We start from the raw sequence: 21,157 nt of genomic DNA, 5'->3' as shown, positions 1-21,157 counted from the left end.
GTACAAATTCTTACATTAAAACCCAGTTAAAATAAGTCTCCCCCACCCTCATTTTCCCCTCAGTACTTTCTCTCAAGTTTCAAAGTAGTTCATTGAGGTACTTCTTATATCATTTTTACCACTTTTTCTCAAAGAAGGGACGTTATTTCTGTAGTTGCATCTAATTAAATGACATGCCCCACTATTTATATAGCTATATAGTGTGTATGTATGTACAAATGCACATGTACACAAACTCTTCTGGAGTTACTGTTTAATATCAGATAAAATAATAATGTATATTTTTTTTCATGTACAAAGATATTGTAGGTGGTCACACAGGTCCCCAATCATCAAGAGCAACCAGCCCTACTATGGGGCAAGCAGAAAAAATAAAGCGAAAGCTTGTGGATCTTGGGTAAGCATTTTTTTATTTTAAAACTAGATTTTTATTAGAAGGGGATGGAAAGCTAAGTTTCAAATGACATTTGTTGATGGTTTCTAATCTTGTTATAGGGCTCCCTTGAGAAGGAGTTCCCACAAGGGCAAGAAATGGAAAGAGAGAGAAGTCATTAGGGTGGCCTGTGGCACCAGGTATGGGTAAAACAACAAAGATGTAATCCGTCTCATCCCAAAATCCTTGGCAAAACTGTGCTATCAGTAGATAAAACCACTGATAGTCCACCTTTCCTGTGTGTATTGCTAAAATAAAGTAATACCCGTGGGGCCAGCTTTCATGAATCCCTGTTATAGCCAGTTGTTTTTAAGAAGAAACTGACACTGATGGGAGGATATTTTAACAAATAGCAAAATAATAAGTACTCATACTCTAAAAATAGATTGAGCCACATAATGCCCAAGATAGGCCTATGCTCCCATTGACAACGATGGAAGTTGCACACACAGATTATTATAATTCACACACACATACCTATATAAAATATTAGGGCTGTCAAGCGATTAAAAAAATTCATCATGATTAATTGCATTGTTAAACAACAAAAGAATACCATTTATTTAAATATTTTTGGTTGTTTTCTACATTTTCAAATATATTGATTTCAATTACAACACAGAATACAGAGTGTATAGTGCTCACTTTATATTTATTTTTGATTAAAAATATTTGCACTGTAAAAAAAAAAAACAAAAGAAAAGGTATTTTTCAATTCACCTAATACAAATACTGTAGTGCAATCTCTTTATCATGAAAGTTGAATTTACAAATGTAGAATTATGTACAACAAATAACTGCATTCAAAAATACAACAATGTAAAACTTTATAGACTACAAGTCTACTCAGTCCTACTTCTTGTTCAGCCAATCACTTAGACAAATAAGTTTGTTTACATATGCAGGAGATAATGCTTCCCACTTCTTGTTTACAGTGTCACCTGAAAGTGAGAACAGGCGCTCACATGGCACTGTTGTAGCCGGCATTGCAAGATATTTATGTGCCAGATGCGCTAAAGATTCATATGCCCCTTCATGCTTCAACCACCAATCCAGAGGACATGTGCCTGTGCTGATGATGGGTTCTGCTCAATAACAATCCAAAGCAGTGCAGACCGATGCATGTTCATTTTCATCATCTGAGTCAGATGCCACCAGCAGAAGGTCGATTTTCTTTTTTGGTGGTTCGGGTTCTGTAGTTTCTGCATCAGAGTGTTGCAGTTTTAAGTTTTAAGACTTCTCAAAGCATGCTCCATACCTCGTCCCCCTCAGATTTAGCAAGGCACTTCAGATTCGTAAACCTTGGGTCAAGTGCTGTAGCTATCTTTAGAAATCTCACATTGGTACCTTCTTTGCGTTTTGTGAAATCCGCAGTGAAAGTGTTCTTAAAACGAACAACATGTGCTGGGTCATCATCCGAGACTGCTATAACATGAAATATATGGCAGAATATGGGTAAAACAGAGCAGGGGACATACAATTCTCCTACAAGGAGTTCAGTCACAAATTTCATTAACATATTATTTTTTTAATGAGCATCATCAGCATGGAAGCATGTCCTCTGGAATGGTGGCCAAAGCATGAAGATAGCATATGAATGTTTAGCATATCTGGCGTGTAAATACCTTGCAACACCGCCTACAAAAGTGCCATGTGAATGCCTGTTCTCACTTTCAGGTGACTGTAAATAAGAAGCAGGCAGCATTATCTCCTGTAAATGTAAAGAAACTTGTTTGTCTTAGTGATTGGTTGAACAAGAAGTAGGACTGAGTGGAGTTATAGGCTCTAAAGTTTTACATTGTTTTGTGTTTGAGTGCAGTTATGTAACAAAAAAAATCTACATTTGTAAGTTGCTCTTTCATGATGAAGAGATTGCACTACAGTACTTGTATTACTTGCATTGAAAAATACTATTTCTTTTATCATTTTTACAGTGCAAATATTTGTAATAAAATAAAGTGAGCACTGTACACGTATTCTGTGTTGTAACTGAAATCAATATATTTGAAAATTTAGAATAATATCCAAAAATATTTAATAAATTTCAATTGGTATTCTGTTATTTAACAGTGCAATTAAAACTGTGATTAATTGTGATTTAACTTTTTTAATTGCAATTAATTTTTTGAGTTAATCCTGGGGAGTTAACTGTGGTTAATCGACTGCCCTATAAAATATATGTGAGGCCCTTTACCCTAAAAGCTTGACACACGTTTCACCCAACACTGAAAAGCAGCCTTTGATGGGTTGGAGGACAGCAGACCTTAAATACATTTTGCAGCAGCCATATAGAACAGCTTGTTTCAGAAAGTGAACAGCTTCATAACAATTTGAAGATACATAGGAAAATTACATACTAGAATTAATTGCTTAATGAGACACCATCTTCAACACCTCTGTTCACTCAAACACAAAAACCCAGAAGTGGCAACACCACACCTCTTCGCGAACTTTCCTTGAAGATCTCCTGTGCAAGTACTGAGGAGCTCTGACCAGATCCCAGACCTAGGTAGTATGGTTGCAGGCATGAAAGGGTGAGCCTTTGAGTTAAATGCCAGAAATGTTATGGTAGAATAATACATTCTAAAAACTATAAAAAAAAAACTGATCCAAAACTTGCAGAAAGCAACACAAATGCAAAAGAAAAACAATAATATAAATGAACAATCAAAGTAAATAAATTCATCCAACTGTGAATTCTCTGCAGAAATATCTTTTTGACTTGGGCATGTACACAGTGATTTGTGGAACTTTGCTGAAAAACCAACATACAGATAAGCTTAAAACTTTTTACAAGCATTAAGCCAAAGTTCTAACCTTGTATCTGAGAGGAGGATTGTTGCACTGAATATAATGTTCTAGATTAGTGCACTCAACTTCCAATGATGTCAGTGAGAGTAGCTAGCCATGTCCTATTCTGGGGTAAATCACTGCAGCTCCATTGAAATCAGTGGAGCTACATCTGTTTACACCATCTGAGGACCTGACTCATTGTGTGCCTCTCTAAGGCTATGTATAGCTTGTGCTGTATATTGCTGTATGTCTCTGGGGAAAAAGAGAAATTTGTAAAAGAAAACTGTGTGCAGTGATGCGTATCTGTGAGAGATATAGAATCTTTAGTGAGTATATTTAGCATTTGAATGATAAACCAAAGGGAAAAAAATGAATCTTTCCTTGCCTGTGAGAAATAACCCCTAGAGTAGAATTGTTTTCTTATTTGACTGTACAAAATATCTGTTCCTTTCTGTGAGAAATAGTCAAGAGCAGACTGAGAATCAGTAAATAGTGAAATATAACCTGATCATTCATTTCTATTAACCTTTCGTTTTTCACTGCTGAATATGCCTGCTTTTGGATTCAGTTGTTGAAGGCAAAGATTGATATTGCCTCTCTCAAAATTCATGAGCTTTTACAACTCTCATTACACTTCTGTAAACTGGAACATTTTTATCACTGTGCAACGTTTTAAAGACTGCTTGTACTTTCCTTTGTTTCTGACTCTAAAGAATTTGTTTCTCAAGATCTTTGGATGCTAGGGAAGGATGCTTTCCCTAGAATCCAAAGATGAGGAAGCTCTTTGAACACAAGAGACCGATCCCATGACAACATTCTATTATAATGATCTATTTCCAGTAGAGCGACTGATTGATGTACAATTAATCCTTTTTTCATTTACATGCTTCAAGTACTATTTTGCCATTGTTGACATTTGTACTGATTGTACTCTCCTCCGTGGCCACCACTGGTCATAGATAAATCAGAACTGCCTCAGTTCTGCAATGCAGGTGGGAAGCATGAGTTCTCCTGCCCATGCAGCAGAATGAGCCTACATGTTATCCATCCCAGCAATGTAGAGAACACCTGTATTCTTCCCTGCACAGCAAGATTTGGGGAAAGATCTGGGGTGAGCGTAAAGGAGGAGCAGGAGTGAGGCTGATTGATCTTCCACTGTGTGGATGGCCGTGTTTACTGGGGAGGGGGATTCCTGCTCTGCCGCTGTGGGTGGACCTTATGCCAAACCTGGCTACTCATTGTTGAGGCTAGGGATGGGAAAGATTTGGCCTAGAGCAATCAGGCTTGTCTGCTCCAGCCAGAGAACAGCTGATCCATTTTCTGCTTACTGTATTTTAAATAAGCTGCTTTTTTTTACGATCTGAAGTTGTGTGTTTTTAAAAATGTACCTGGTCATTTGTCCAGCATTTTTCTGGGTTGGTACTAGAGTTCAGTTAGTATGAATGGCCTATACTTTGAGATATGGTATGGTCAGAAAAAACAACACTCAGGCACTGTTCAGTTCTCATCTGCCACCAACTTGCTTTGGTAGTCATTTACCCTCTCTGTGCCTCGGTTTCTCTATCTGTAAAATGGGTGCAATACTTCCTCCTTCGCAGAGCTGCTGAGGATTAGTAAGTAGGTATATGGTTGTAAATCAATTTGAAGGCTTGAAGTGATAAGTATTCCTTCCCCTTCTGAAAAATACTGCAGCATGCTAATATATGGGGATATTTGGAAATTGAATTTTTAAAATAAATATGGCTCTAGGTTCTGTACAATCATCATAAATACACCCAAATTTCATTAGCGCAAATAAGTCTCCACCCAACAAAATATAATTAGCTCCATGTGCCTGCTCTGAAGCCCTAATGAGCCCTCTTGATCTAGATTGTATTATTCTAAAGTTAGGGTAACCAACTAAAATGATATGTATGCATGAAAGAAGAGCCTTTTGAAGTGTCATGGTCTTAGGAATATACCTACCATATACAGATAAAAAGCATAAGAAAGACGGAGGGCTAAAATCCTGCTCTGACACCACTATAAAGATCAGGGGGACTCCATTAATTCCAATGGAGTTATGCCAGATTTACACTGGTAGCCAGGGGCGCTGAAACAATTTGTATAGTAGCGGTGCTGATTGCCATTGAACCAAACTGTAAACCCTCTCTGTGATGGATATCACTTCAAGCCAGGGGGTGCTGCTGCACCCCAAGTTCTGGCACCTATGCTGGTGAAACTAAATACAGAATTTTGCTGTGAGATCCAGGGGCAGAGTTAAATACATGTATTTTAAAGCAATAGAACCATTCAGTTCTGAAACAGGCTATCATAAATCCTGCTCAAAAGGTATCTCAAATTATAGCCAACCCCCCTGGGCCAAATTCTGGCCTCAGTTAGGTCCCGGCAGCCCCAGTGATTCTAGAATGTAAATTCTTTGGGCAGAAGCCCAGACTTTATAGCTTGTCCATAAAACACCTAACACACTTGGACACAATAGAGGTAATAATTTACCCTTAGTCTTATAACTGTTAGCTTTTCCTCGATGATGACATTCAATTAATTCTATTTTTGTTTTAGCAAAGGTAAGCTGATCATTTGATTAGGTTTACCTAAAAAAAACTTAATATAGAAAAGTCTTTAAGATTTATGTCAGGATACTGATATTACATATAGAGAACTTGAGTTCAAAAACTACCCTTTTCTCCCTTTATCTAATGGTATGTTTTCAGAATGCCAATACCTACAAGTTATTTTCGTGTTCAGCCATGTTTTTAGAAGTAATTGCTCTTTTTGTAATTATGTTATTTTAAATCATTATTAATTTGTTTATTGAGTTTTATAATCTAACACAGATCCTGGCTCCTTTCTGTTAAACAGGACCACTAGAGAGATGCTGGAGAGCTCAGCAAGCCATGCATCTATGTCAGAGCGATCCTCCTCTCTCCCCCATAGCATACCATTCACATGGTATGGAGAGAGTGGCAGAGGATCCAATTCTTCCAGCAACCTGCCTTCATCTAGCAGCTCAACTGAACCATCCTCTGAAAATCTAAGTCCAGCTAAAAAAGGGTCCAAGGTAGAAAACAAAAGCTACCTTATTCCCAGTATGTGGGAAGCTCAATGCTTCAGGAGAAATAAAGAGCCAATGTGGTAATACTGCAATAAACAATGCATGGTGTTCATTGTACAGTAAAAACACATAATTTTTAACACTACCATTCCTGATTGTATATACCTTTTTATTCTCTCTCTCTTTTGATGTATGTTATGAGTAAGATAGGTATGATGTGCTGCACCATACCAAGTGGCACCAGTGGAAAATAGCATTTTTATCCACAGAACAAATGCTAGATTCGTGTATTAAATTACAGATATTTTACCGCATTTTTCAGGACTGATGGTTGAGGGGAGGGAGTATCTAAACTCTGTTTAATCTCTCAAAGTGAGATGTTTGCAAACTAAGAAATGTCAATAATGTACACTGTTTGCAGTATTGTTGTAGCTCTGTCGGTCCCAGGATATTAGAGAGACAAGGTGGGTGAGGTAATATCTTTTATTGGACCAACTTTTGTTGGTGGAAGAGATCACTTTCGAACTTCACTGTCAGTTATTTGCCTTTTTTCCACAATAACAAATCTGCCTGTTGCACATGTTGGATATCAGATTTAATTCCATTTCTGAAGATATTTGAAGTAAAAAACATGAATTATTTAAAATATTTCTGTGATTCCTTTCTATGTGCATGAAAGCTTTCAGCATGATAGCCCTAAAATGTATTGTACATAACTTTCCTGTGTTGTTTAATCTGTTTTCATCTGTGAGAAATATTTCTCTAGCAGAATGTACCTTGTTATAGCCTGTGCACGTCACTATTTATATTGGGCTGGAAAAGAAACTGAAGTGGTTCTGACCCTCCTTTTCAGGAGCATGACTCCAAGTGACATTAATTTTTCACATATGCAAGAGCAATTTTCAAAGTTTTCAAGGGCATTTACCATTCCTCAGGGCCTACATAGGAATCTACAAGATCGCAGAACTCTGACTGGAAACAAAATCTTATCATTATGTGGAAAGAAAGACAAGATTACCTGATTTGGATTGAGCAAAGATAGGGAACATAAAGGTGACACTGAGTGTATGTGGGGGGAGATTTTCAAAGGGACAAAGAGTAGATGAGTGTACCCAATTTTCATGTGTTGTCATTATCCCACTAGTTCTCCAGAGGGACTTCCAGCAGAAAAAGGGAGGTCAAGACTTGATTTTTTCATATTTTTTAAAAGAGCTAGTTGAAAAACATGTGGGTTTTGTTGTTGTTGTTTGTTTCTTTGCACTGACTTACATTTTTTACATTATTGCACTTTCATCTGTGGATTTGAACACCAAGGATGTGGAATCTGGATCTGCTTGTTTTTTTATTGACCCTCAGGCACGTCAGGAATTTCTTAATTTTTTTTGTTGTTTTGAAATTAAACTGTTTTCCAAACTCTAGTGCAGATCTGTTGCCAATTGTAGTATTCCCCAGTGGTGATTTTTATGATTTCTAGGAATATATATGAATCATGGAGTAATATTTTGCTCACCCTTGCTATAAAGTATAATATTTTTCATTTCATTTTTAAGGAAAATAAATGTCTATTTTGTGGTTACTGTTGCAGCGAATAGCAGCACCGAACTGCTGCTCCTTTACCTTCTGTCTTATCTAAAGGTTTAGGCAAAGAGGGAAGAACCTCTCATTTCTGAAAGAGTTTATTTAGGGCTCAGTCCAAAATGGATTCACAGAATGATTTGCTTGCCTTTTCAATAGTGACTTTCATTTCTCCCTCATAATCCACCCCCTCTCCTACCCATTGTGTAACTGCATGTGCTATGTTTGTCCTAAATGTGTGGAGGGCAGGCATCCTGGAAGGCTGCAAATGCTATTGATCAGCCATGAGAAGCAGTGAAGTTGGCAGCCTCAGAAGGGGCAGGGAGTGTCATCTCTGAGCGGAAGCCTGGAAATTCCTCTCACACATCTTTGTTACTAAGACACTAACCTGGCAAAAATGTCTCTTAAACACATACCACAGTAATATGTTGTTCGCACTGTTTTTGTAGCTGTGTTGGTCTCTCTAATACCACAGTAATAGACATATTACATATTATTTTACAAAACATTAACAGTAATAAAGATTGGGCATCCTTATAATAATTGGTTCAGTAAATTATTGAAATCACTCCTGAACTATGCCAGCCTGGAGGGAAAAAGCAAGTCTCCCACAAGATGTGTATGTATGATCTTATGTTGACTTTGACCCATCTTTTTGTCTGCAGAATTTCACATTCACTGATGATTTCAGTCCCAGCAGCACAAGCTCAGCTGATTTGAGTGGTTTAGGAGCAGAACTGAAAACCCCTGGTTTCTCTCATTCCTTAGCATTATCATCAGATGAGGTATGTCTCTGTCATTTTTACAAGAGTTAATTTCTTTCTCCAATAGGATTTTTCTTAATAAGTATTCAAATGATAGTTATTTTCTAGAAAACATAATTGGAAAAGAAGAATTTGATTCCTGATTTGCCTTTTATTACAGTATTTCTCATACTTCAGTGTATATATAGGAAATAAAAAAGGGAAATAACAAAATAAGATTGGATTCCTAAAACATGCTGCACCCAAGCCTTTGCCACCATTTCATTTCTGTATATTTTTCCTATATTTACATTTAAGTACATGCACACGGACCAATATACACAGCTTGTTAATGTAATATGTTAAAATAAATATAACTGGGATGCCTTTGAGGGAATATGGAGTGTGGGCTAGCTATGTTGTAGAGGTATGGTATAGTTAGACCAGCTGGTGAAGCCATTTATGATTGAATTTTAAGGACCGAACTTCAAAGGTACCTCCACCCAACCTCTGTGTGTGTGACGTGTAAAAGAAATCACCTGTCTGTGCAATTTTTGCACACTATTACACATGTCTATATTGTGTAAACTTTATACCATGCATATTTCATTTGCATTCAATTTGTGCTTGGTTTGTGCATGCGCAATAGAGTTGACCTAAATTCTGGTCTGTTTTTTGACCAGAGGTTGTCTTGTTTTGTTTCTTTGCACAAGTGTTAGTGTGCAAAAATTGTGCCCATTGGATTGGGTACCAAAATTACATGTCACAAACAGAAGCTATGTTTTGAAAATGGGGTCCTAAAACAAGCTTGGTAAAGTCACTGGGCCAGCTCTTCTGCGGAGCTACAGTTATTTACACTAGCTGAGGATCTGGACCACTGACTCACTAAGCAGAAGATCGTGCCTAGTTCACATGTGAACCCAGATGAGGTGCAGATGAGCATCTTTATCTATTTATAAATACAGAACCTGTAATCCACTGAAAATGTTGTGGTGAACTCCATATTTTCTTGTGTGAGATACATGCCAGGATTTGCTCTAGAGGGCTTGATTTCAAAACATCTGTTTCTATTATTCTTTGAGCACTTATGTTTGTTGTTGTTAATATATGTTAATATATTATTACAGATTAATATTAATGCCTGCTCTGCATGTGTTTAAAGGGAGATGACTGTTCCATACAGCCACAGTTGTCAAAATTGAAGTTTGCAAGGTTAAAAGTCTGCAAGGCTAAAAGTCCTATAGACACTATGGTAGGAATATTGCTGCTGTTTAAGAGTAGATGTTTACTATGCCCACGGTAGAGTACTGGGCAGTAGTCATGTGTAAATTGTCTGTACTAATGAGAATTGCAAACTGTAAAGATCTGATCATTTAGACTCATTCATTCTACATGATCTTTCTATTTTGACAGTACATTTCACTAAAACTTACATTATTAAATATTTTTGCTCTCTTATTATTGCACATAATTCTTATTGTACTATGTATTTTAGTGTAGATAATACTCTGTGTCCAGTACGCCGAATGATAAGTTTGAAAATGCTTCCATTTTTCTTTTTCAGCCCTCTCTTCTAATACTTTAACTTTGCTGTCTCTGCAATATCTAATATCAACAGGCCTATAAAAATAAAATAAAATAATGGCCTCTCTGTCCTCTGCTGCATAATAAATAGCAGCTCCTGAATCAGTCAGTGTGTCCAGTGAGTGCTGCAGAGGACACCTACCCAGCCCTTGTTGTAGGGGATGCTGCTTGGATCAGTCTTCAGCCATTCACTGCTGACTGCTACAGATCTGGGGTTGTTAGCGGCACTGCCAGGAACCTCTCCCACAGACCTCCTTGCTGGAGACGACATAACCACTTGGGAGGCAAAAGAATGATAAGCAAGGGGTGGAACACATTCTTATTCCACTTCGTACCCCAGAAATTAAGGGTCTTTGCTGCTTCCATTGAAGTCCTTGGCAAAGCTCCCATTGACCAGTGGTGCAGGATCAGGACAGGCTCTTACTAGGAAATTGTGTGCTTTGTAGTTAAGCTTTCTGGGTTTGGAAATAGTTTTAAAAGTGATCTGTTTTTCAATAACCAGACCTGTTTGCAAATCGCGGTGCTGCCCTTGCCTGAACTCTCTCGCACGTTGTTACATGTTCTGTATTTTGTTTCTATAATGCTTTTCTTTCCCATTTCTTTGTTGCTCCCTCACTCAGAGCCTGGATATGATTGATGATGAGGTGAGATACTAGTGAGCTCTTTGTGGTGGACTGTGTGACCGTGGCGTGGCGTTGTCTCATGTGCAGATTTGCATTTCTGATCTTATTCTGTTGTGCAGCAAATCTCCCTGTTAAAGCACAAACACAACCCCACAGGTTTCAGAGTAGCAGCCATGTTAGTCTGTATCCGCAAAAAGAACAGGAGTACTTGTGGCACCTTAGAGACTAACAAATTTAATAGAGCATAAGCTTTCGTGGGCTACAGCCCACTTCATCGGATGCATAGAATGGAACATATAGGAAGAAGATATATATATACGTACAGAGGAGTTGGAAGTTTCCATACAAACTATAAGAGGCTAATTAGTTAAGATGAGCTATTATCAGGTGTCACCCTTCCTGCTGCAGTTTTCAGGCTTATAGCAAATTATAGTCCTTGTGGTTTGTTGAGGTGTCTTGTGGGGGCTGCATTTCAGAACAAGTACACTGGAGTGAATCCTCTGCTGTGCTGAGCTCATGCTTGGTGCAGAGTAGGCAAAAGCTTAGGGTTTAGGGTTTATGCCATCTTTCCCCATCCTCAATCAAGGGGCCTGCTGGGGGCTGAAACAGCCCCCAGTGCAATTTAAACCAGTCTAAAGACTGTTCTAAATTACACCAACTGCAGCAGTCCCATAGCAACTGCTTCACTGACCAAGGATTGATCAGAGCATCATGTGTTCCAGCTCAACAACAGCATACACCCTATGCAGAACGGGGGGGAGAACAGGTGGCACTGAGCTAGCTATGCCAGTTTTACATCACCCAGGAATCCCCCGCTGTCTCCTTTAGCATAGTTTTCCTGCTGTTTCCTTCACAGAGTGGCCAGATCAGGGGCCGAGGATGTGGCTCACTGTCTGTTCTATGCTGTTACTGTGTGTCTTCTTGTAGTCTTCCGTAGATAATAACTTCGGCTATTTATTGTCATCATCTTGAATTTTGGAGTGGTTTTCTAAGGAATTTTTTGAATTTCATATTTTAAACTTTCCAAACATACTGTAATGCACCTTTAAGGTAGACCACAAAATTCCAGTGTATCCTTAAAAACATTCTGTCCAAAAACATGTTAAAGATTAAAACCTGGAGAGGGGATGGGAATCTTCCCATTGTGAATTGTGCCACCTAGCCCTAGTCATTGTCTGTGACTTCCTCTTTCTTGTGCCTGCATACAGAAAACTAGAATTACCAAGCTATTTCTGTTACACTCTATGGATATCTGGGTAGGTACTGTTGTAATATATTGGTGTATCCCTATTGAAGTGTTGTAATGAAAATAGTACAAATACCTCTACAGTAGTGTTGCAAGTATGTGCAGCAATATGCCATTACTAGTCCGTTTTGCCCTTTTAATTATACTGCATCATATTTTTGTCACAGATCCTTGATGATGGACAGTCTCCTAAACACAGTCAGTGTCAGAATCGTGCTGTTCAGGAATGGAGCATACAGCAAGTTTCCCACTGGTTAATGAGCCTCAACTTTGAACAGTATGTTTCTGAATTCACCGCCCAAAACATTAATGGAGAGCATCTCCTTCAGCTGGATGGGAGTAAGCTTAAGGTAATGGACTGTCTTGGGGACAAACTTCAAATGTTATTTATTGTCACTGGAGATATTCTTAGAGAAAAAGAGAATTCCTTAGGAGTACAAAAAAGAATGGTATATGGAATGAAGACAGACTATAACAACAGACATGGTACAGAGGGTCAGAGTATTACTAGAATCATTTAGATCCATTTTTTAAAGAAATTGAGACCCTTTTGCTTTGCAAAAAATGTGGGTGCACAGTGTACCCACATTTGCATGTACAGCTCAGATAATTGCATGCATAAGTGGTATTTGCATGCACATATTTCTCATCCAATCCCATTTTGTAAAAATGCGAGTCATGTAGGATGGTAAATATCAGCACACAAGTAGAGGTAGAGGTAAAATATCGGTAGGCTTGGTAGAATTCAGGTTTTTTAAATAATTTCAGCAAATAATATCTGTTTATTGTCAAGCACTTTGTCCAGTTTGCATTGATTTAAATTTTCATAGTTGCAGGAAATTATGGGTGGGCGGGTCAGACAATAATTATTTAATGAGAGTGTATATATTGAGATTCAAGAAGTTAAAGCTTTATAACTGTTAAAACACAGATTGTTAACAGCACATTTCAGAATATACAAAGTAAATATCCTTAAATCAACCTCTGATAAGTTCTCAAGCAGCATTTTCTCAATTTGCCTATCTGTTTAATTCCTGTTGTTACCAATGGAAATATTTTCCCCCAGTTTTGTGTGTGTATGGTGAAATCAGCATTTACTGACATTTACCGATTTAAAAAAATCAAGTCCTTCCAAGCCTAAATATTGGACTGCTGGTGAAGAGAGTGCCTTATACAGCTTTGCCTTTTCTAATCAGTCCATTTATATGTTTCCTTATCAGTCTCTTTCTACCACACATTTGTCTGTCATATGTATCAGGGAAGGGGGTTGGCTGTGGATAGTATATTAGAACTAGATACATAGTTTAAAAGTTTTGATATATAAAGTGTGCATTAATTTGTTGCAATGAAATCACGAGCATATTGCTGATAAAAAAAATAAAAACTGGAGTTATAGGGGCTCAGTATATGTGAAATTCAGGCCCTTAGTGTCTCAGTTGGACACATAAAATTTACCAACTATTTGAAAATTTGGGTTTTAACCTTTCTGTATCTCCAGGATTTTTTATGGGGGAAAGAATGGTCTTGTGGCAAAAGTAAAGGCTGGGACTTAGGAAATATCGGGTCTGTTCCTAGCTCTGCCACACACTTCTGTGACTCTGGGCAAATCACTTAACCTCTGTGTGCCTGTGTTTCTCAATTGATCAAAATCTTTAATATTCTATAAAGTTGTTTGATTTCCTTATGTGGAAGGCATCATACAATAGAAGGGTAAAGCGTTATTATTTTCAGTGCACTAACTTGATGTCGTGAACTCCTATTTTCTACCTGACTTTAACTCAAGCTTTGTTCATTTTTCACTGTCTTCTAGTTTAGTTGTGTTATTATTTAATTTACATAATTTGGCCATAAATGAAACGGTATGGGATTCTTTAATTCTCTTATTGTATTTCTTTCTTTAATATTAGGCCCTTGGTATGACATCTTCCCAGGACAGAACAATCATTAAAAAAAAGCTAAAGGAAATGAAAGTGTCCATCGAGAGAGCTCGAAAAGCTCAAGAAAAAATGGAAAAGCAAAGGGAAAAGCTTAAGAAGAAAGAACAAGAACGGCTTCAAAGGAAGTCAAAGAAACTGGACAAGTCTTCATCAGATGCAACAGAGGGCGCTAATGAGCAATGATGAGCCAGAACTACTACTATGTTAGTTAATGTGGAGACACTTCAGGCAAAGAAACTCAAGTTGTCTACAGTATCCCTCCCATTTTCTTGTGGTCATTACATAGGAATATGTACACAAATATGATGTTATAAATAGAATGAATAGGGAAGTTTATATTGTGTGACTACATTTTCCTGCAGTTACAATACATGCTCTTATTTTTGATCTGCTGAACAATCCAAAACCATTATTTTATTGTTGTTACTTGCAAGCTAGGTATCCTATTTTGGAGAAACATTGAGGGGATTTCCTTTCAAATGGCTATTTTGTATTGGGCTAGTTCTGTTTGGTAACCAGTGTGACAAAGAGGGATGTGGTCCATTGCATCACAACCACATTTTGAACAGGATCCCTGGTGGTTGATTGCAATGATCAGTGGAGATTTTTGAATCTGGGTAACTCGAGTTGTTCCCACATCTGTTACCATTGACTCATCTTTCTAACTGGAATCTCAACTCTTTTACATGATTGATATTTAGTTCTGTCTGCTGGAACAGGCTACAGCGTGCATCAGTACCTTGAAATGCAACTGTTTTGCAAACGCAATTGTTCAGTGACTTGTAATTATATGCCAGAGATAAGGACAGGAGAGTCACTATCCTTTCTGGGCAAAAGAGGGGAGGTTGACACTCTTGTGAACTGTGCAGTAATTTAACACAGAAAGGAGGCAAAGCTGGTTTACAAGGGGTTCCGAGGGTAACATTTATCCTCCCGATATCTGAGCAAGGCTGACTTTCTAACCTTGGCACAACAGATAGATCTTTAGAGTACACTGGTCATTGTGTTCATGGGGTGTACAGATAAACTTTCCTGTAACACACTATAAGCTTCCTTTTTAAACAGATTCTGAAAAGAAAACTGGTGTTTAGAGGGGGTTGTATTTTTAAGGAAAATACCACATCTTCAGATTCCGTCTTCACTGAGTGCTGGGGACAGTGAGCTTTGTGCTCTGACCTGCAGAGCTGTGATCTAATCACAACTGCTATCTGCTGAAATGATCTCCAAATTTGAGTCTGCTAAAGGCTTTCAGTTTTCAATGAAGTGCACTTTAAAAAAAAAAATAAGGCTGTTAAAAGAAAAACAAGATTTGCTAATATTAAGGCCAACTAATATAGGCTACAATATGGAAGAAGGCGACTAAATGCAAACCTGTCATGCACTGCCTGTTTTAAATAGAGTGTCCAGAGGACACCCCCACTAAAAATTCTGCCTTGAGGCATACTTGGCAGAATGTTTGGAATGCTTAAATTGACTGTTGCACTATATACTCCAGAGATTTCTCGTCTATAGATATGTCTATTAATGAAGCAAACAGTACAGTCTGGCACTGTGTGGTATTACAGTCTCTTAGCAGCCACTATTAAATTTTTCTTTATTTCACCAAATGAATGGGAGGACAATGGATCAAGCTTACATAATGGGAAGACGAAGATATTACATTATTGCTTTGTAGTCAATGCTTACTGTGTAGTAGCATTTGTAGGTTATAGCAACATCCGTCCCCTTCAATGCATTCCATAGGTATTGACATAAGTCAATAAGTAAATAGTAATCTCTGTGTAGTCAGTCATGCCAGCAGTTAACTCTTATTTAGTTAGCTGTTGATGCAAAATTAAAAACTTGGAGGTTCAGCAGACTGAAAGTTAACTGCAAATGCTGAATGATTTTAAAGGGATTTTTTCCCCCATCATATACTTTGACATTTACCTTTAAAAAAAAAGCTCTTCTGAAGCTCAGAGTTCTAGAATGTCTTAACTGGGATGCTATGCTCATATTATCTAACATTTGTCAAATTTTCATTTTTAATAATAGTATTTTTACCTGTAGAAAGCTTTGTAAATAGATACAACTTAGTTCATTCAGTACGAATAATCTGACAAATCTATTTAGTAATGGCTTCCTTTGTGTTTCCAAATCTACTTTCTACATGTTTCTGGTATATATTTCATTGATCTATAGACATAAAGTAATGAAACTGCTGTGAAGGACACGCTATTAAAACAGCGTTGGTATTTCTGGTAGGTCTTGGTGTTTCCTAATGCTGCCAGAGAGAAAAAGAGGCCATTAGTGGAGAAATATAATTGTGGGGAGAAATCACCTCTTCAGTTGAATCTTTCTATCTCCCTTCTAGGAGACAAATTATACTACAGTGTCATGGCGACCTGGTGAAACTAGTGCTCAGTTATTTTAGGAGCTTATGAAGTTATATTTAGGTAAGAGAAAGTTATCTGGAAGAAACTGGAAATATACTATTTTAAATACAATGTTGATAAATTCATTAGATGATTATTTTCTCCTTAAATTATGTTTACATGATGGTAATGTTTTAAGTGGTTGTATATAATAGACTGTGTGTGTTTTTCTATTTATGTTCTTTGTTTTCGTAAAAGCCCAAGGCAGACTACTGTGTGTGTTATGCATTGATTTTTCATTCTTGCTGTTTAGAACAGTGTCTAGTTAACCTCGTAGTAAATCAGGTTTTTATTCTGCAGATAGCTAGTTTGATTTATGTGCTAGTAATTATTGTTTTTACTGTTTTATAGAAACTTTAGAGCTAAATGGTGAATTTAAACTTTTTGTAATTATTTGAGTTTAAAATCTAACTTTTAAACATAGATTTAATCAGTCAAAAATAAAAGCATAAAATGCAGAGTGACTAATGAAAACAAAGTGGACCAAGCAGTATCTGAGTTCTGATCTTCCTTCTATGATAAGGTATATTTTTAAGATTCCGTTTAATTAAAGATAGTTATTGATGTATGGCACACACAATCATGTCACCATCACAGTGTTTGTGACCAATATGGTTTGAGTTGTTATTGTTTCTACAAGACCATAAAAGGTTTATCACAATTTTTCTTTCCCATATTGAGAAATGATATGCATTTGCCCATTACATATCTAATTAAAAACTCAGAATGCCTTTAACCACTCCACTGTAAGCTTCCCCTAAGAACAATGCTAGTTTAGAATAGTGTGTTACCTCTATCATAAGAAGGAACAGAATGGACAAATGTCCTGTACTGAATGAATAGATGAATCTTCTGCTCCCAGCCTAGCTGGCAGGGTATCTTCCACAAATGTGACTCTAAGCTACTTTTGTGGCTTACTGATCCCTGGGCAGCCAGTCACCAGTCCCAAGGCGTAATTTAGAGCAGTCTCAGGTATTCTGTAAGGTGTGCTAGCTTCCTAGGGGCTATTCTGCAGCCTGGTGTCCCTGGAGCACATCAGCACTCTGGCCATATTATCTCTAATCCAGCCATACAGCCTACGCCAGCTCTACCCCAGTTAGTTATTCTCCTGTGCTGGTGCACTCGCAGCTAGCTGGTTAGCTAACATTCACCCTGTTTTGTATGTGGTAGCTGAGTCCTGGAAGTTCTGGATCTGCTAGTGCCAATAGGTTTGGCAGCCCTAGTCTATGTATTTATGCACATCTTCTAGCGATCAAGACTGTGAAAGACTGAATGAAGGAGGCAGAGAGTGGGATTTTTAAGATGTAGGAAATAGAAGATACAAAGGTGCTTTCATAGCCTTAGCCCCCGAAAAGCTAGTGTCTGCTCTGAAATCCAGCAGTAGCATTGAAACCATTCTGGAACAAAAGGCCATGGTTTATTCTGTACAAACTGCCAAATATTTATGGGTCTCATTCCCCATTGCCTGGCACCTTATGGAGCCATTTGCGTCTGGGCAAATGAGTGCTAAAGGCTGTCATTCTGATTAGGTGATGTTGGACACCCACTGTGTACCAGTGTAAATGATTACACCAAGTGCAAAGCAATGAGGAACTCAGTCCATTTAATGTTGCATAATGCAGATTAGTATTGTCCACCGGTTTTTGCATTTCATCTGCCGCCCTAGCAGAGCTACTGATGTTCATGTACATAAAGCCCATCACAATTAATGGAGTAAAACTAAATAGTGGAGCAAAAAAGTAACAAAAGCTGTGCAGAGCTGGGTTATGTTTATATATCAGCTTGGGTAGGTGCTTTTATGTCAGTAACCATTTATTGTGCCGTGATGGAGCTGAGACAATGCTGCATTTCTAAGCAAGAGTGTTCACAGGATCTAGAACAGCATTTCTCAGAAGCCACATCAGTCCTCAACTCCTGTTGATGTTAGTGGGAATTTTGGATATTTATCATCTGGCAGCCTCGGGTCTCCGCACGTCCACTGCGCGTACAAGTGCCTGCTGCCATCCGTGCAATTGTGTGGTCTCTAACTCATCAGCAATTGCTGGTTAGAGCACACTCAGCTGCATTAAAGACAGGCAACCAGAGGCAATGATGCCCACCACAGAAGCTCAGCAGCAGGAGTACTGATTGTGTTCCTCTTGAAATCAAAGAAGGCATAGGTATCATTTTACATATGTGTGGCTGGGATATACTGTTCTAGTCTAGTATCCTGTGCTATGGAACTGAAAATCAGAAAGAAAGTTTTGTATTTGCGTAGCCATATTTCTTTAAAAAGTATCTTAAAGAGCGATTTGTACAGGGTGCCAGATCTGGGATTTAAGGACAATTTTCAACAAGGTTTATGTGTCAATTCCTTAAAGTGTTTTCAAAAGGATAGAAAAATTGTGTGTCAGAGAGGGAGACAAGCAAAATGTTGTTGTTTTGGGACCTGATCCTGTTCCCACTGGAGTTTTGTCATTGAGTTCAGTGAGAGAAGGATTGAGCCTTTTAATAGCACTTGCCTAGTCCTGTGCTGTGCCTCAACCAGAGAGCAGGCAAACTTGTTTATAGCTTTTGTTCTGTAAGCTTTAAAATCTCAGAAAACCTGTAACTTGTTCCAAAACTCTGAAAAATAGAAAGTTGTTTGAAAAAGACAGCATGTATTTGAGCAACTTGGAAGTCTTTAACAGTTCAAATGAAAGGGCAGAGTTCACAGAAAATTTTTTTTTATCAATGATTCAGAATGAAAGAAATGAGCATTTCTAGAAATTAAAATGTTTAAGTGATGGGGCTTGTGGTTTGCTTTTTAACAAATACTTTTGCATTTGTGTGTGTACATATACACACACAAATATACACACTGTATTGAAGAGATTAGTTAACGTGTAGGTAACTGTGAGTTTTAGGGCTACATGCACATAAAACACACATCAAGGATTCTGATAATATCATGAAACTCATAAGAGCAAAGCTCTAGCAGTTTGTACCAGTTGTATAATAGATCAGATGTGTTTTTAGCCTCACTCACAGTTTTCATGTTATGTTTTATATACTTGATGGATCATAAGATTTTAAACAAAAATTTTTATTAAAATCATATACAGACTGTTCCTCTGTACATCTCTCTGCATGTTGTCCTTGTGTTCTTTTGGCAGGATTGATTTGTTAGAATTAGTATTACAAGAAAACTTTTTGTACATTTTGTAAACTTAGCTTAGATGTCTATTGGAGAGCTTTGAGCAGTTGATTATTGGGCAGGATTGTGATGTCAGAAGTGACTCATCCAGTCATCACACCATTAGCTAGACGTCATGTGCATGTTGCACAGTCCTTTTCATCAAAGCTCTGTATATGTTTAATTGCATCTTCTTACATTTTCAAAACTGTCCTATTTGAAAGCTGTGATATCCCAGTCATGAAACTGAGCCCTCTGATTCCCTCCTGGCCCTAAGACAGGCCGTCTTTCACTACCTGGCAGTGGGCCTGGGACTTCTGTTATAGCCAGTAAATCATGACTAAAGGGAGGATGTGTATGTCTTGTTGGGAGGTTTTGCCTTTAGCTCTTTGTGCTGCTTGTTTCTTTCAGAAGTTTGGACTCTTTATTAGGCACAAATCTCCTAGTTTATCTGGCTTAATCCTGTGCGATGTTAAGGGCCTTCAGCACTGTTTGGCTTTGGAGGAAGGTGCTCAGCATTTTACAGGATCAACCCCAAATTGAGCAAAAAAAAGGGGCCTAATCCTGCTCCTATTGTTTTCAGTGTGAGTTTTGCCATTGACTACAGTGGGAGCAGACGTGGGTGTAAATGCAGGAAGACTCACAATATTGATGAAGTGTCCAGAAGAAACAAGAATTACATGGCACGAAAGACGATAAGGAACAAATAAGCCGCCTCAAATGGAGATGACATGGTGCACAGTGAACCTCCCCAAAATATATTTGCTTTCCCTGACTCATTTACTGTCATAACTCCTGCTTTTGTATTTTTCAGTGATGTTGCACTTATAAATCACTGGTAACTAACAAGTGTTATACATATTGCTAAAAGACTGGGCAGCTAAAAAACAGAAATGCACTGTGCGCCACTGTAAAAATTGGCTTCTTTTATTGTTTTTTTTTATCTTAGAGAGGGAGATAGTTATGCTTCAGAATTTTTTTAAGGTCAAATGTGTATGAATTGCATGTAATCCTGGACTTTTCATTTGTACATCTTGGTGTCTAATCATCTGCATGGAAGAGACAATAGTGCCCTGTATGAGCTTGTTCTCTTGTGCTTGGTTAATATGTACTTCTCTGGATTGTTGAGTTTCCAAAAACAACATTCCTTTACATTTGGTAATTTGGAGGCATTCAAAGCAAAACATCATGGTGGCCCTTTGTTTTCTTACAGATTTAAAAAAACCCAATCACCTTTGATTAAAATTAATTTGTTAGTGTAAATAAATTTCTTGCCAATGAGTATTATTGTTAGACAACGAATGCAATAAAAAGAGAACTACTGAAACTTGTTACAAGAATTTTTATTTAGTCTTCACGCCTCTGTTATTCATTCCAGAATTAATAAGATGTTACCCAGTTTGGACAACTACTGCCATGTGTTAGGATCTGTCTATTGCAGAATAAGATAGGATGTGACTTTAAAACACAACAGCTATTCCAAAAAAGATTAAGCCACAGAAAGGCACTCTTAGTGCAGAATAAGTGTCCACATGGCAAGCTAGCTATTCTGGGCTATTTCTCCTTGTAGTCAAGCCTTTAGTTGTGCTTTTGGTGGCTT

General features: G+C 37.8%; 1 protein-coding gene across 11 annotated transcripts in view; it reads left to right on the top strand.

Moving 5' to 3' along the window:
- PPP1R9A (protein phosphatase 1 regulatory subunit 9A) overlaps window positions 1–20,877 on the top strand; it is a 246,793-nt gene extending 225,916 nt beyond the window's left edge. For 4 of the 11 annotated variants that reach the window (XM_074945891.1, XM_074945888.1, XM_074945892.1 and 1 more), the window contains 7 exons: window positions 301–397; window positions 496–573; window positions 6,089–6,287; window positions 8,522–8,641; window positions 10,804–10,827; window positions 12,220–12,402; window positions 13,960–20,877. In XM_074945891.1, the coding sequence (XP_074801992.1) occupies window positions 301–397; window positions 496–573; window positions 6,089–6,287; window positions 8,522–8,641; window positions 10,804–10,827; window positions 12,220–12,402; window positions 13,960–14,172 (914 nt within the window). In that variant the 3' untranslated portion in view covers window positions 14,173–20,877. The remainder of the gene's footprint in view (window positions 1–300; window positions 398–495; window positions 574–6,088; window positions 6,288–8,521; window positions 8,642–10,803; window positions 10,828–12,219; window positions 12,403–13,959) is intronic. The other 7 variants (XM_074945889.1, XM_074945899.1, XM_074945898.1 and 4 more) reach the window with 3 other exon arrangements.
- The last annotated feature ends 280 nt before the right edge of the window (window positions 20,878–21,157 follow it).

The sequence above is a fragment of the Natator depressus genome, chromosome 2 (genome assembly GCF_965152275.1).
Source record: "Natator depressus isolate rNatDep1 chromosome 2, rNatDep2.hap1, whole genome shotgun sequence".
Lineage (NCBI taxonomy): Eukaryota > Metazoa > Chordata > Testudines > Cheloniidae > Natator > Natator depressus.
This window is presented reverse-complemented; position numbering and strand designations above follow the sequence as displayed.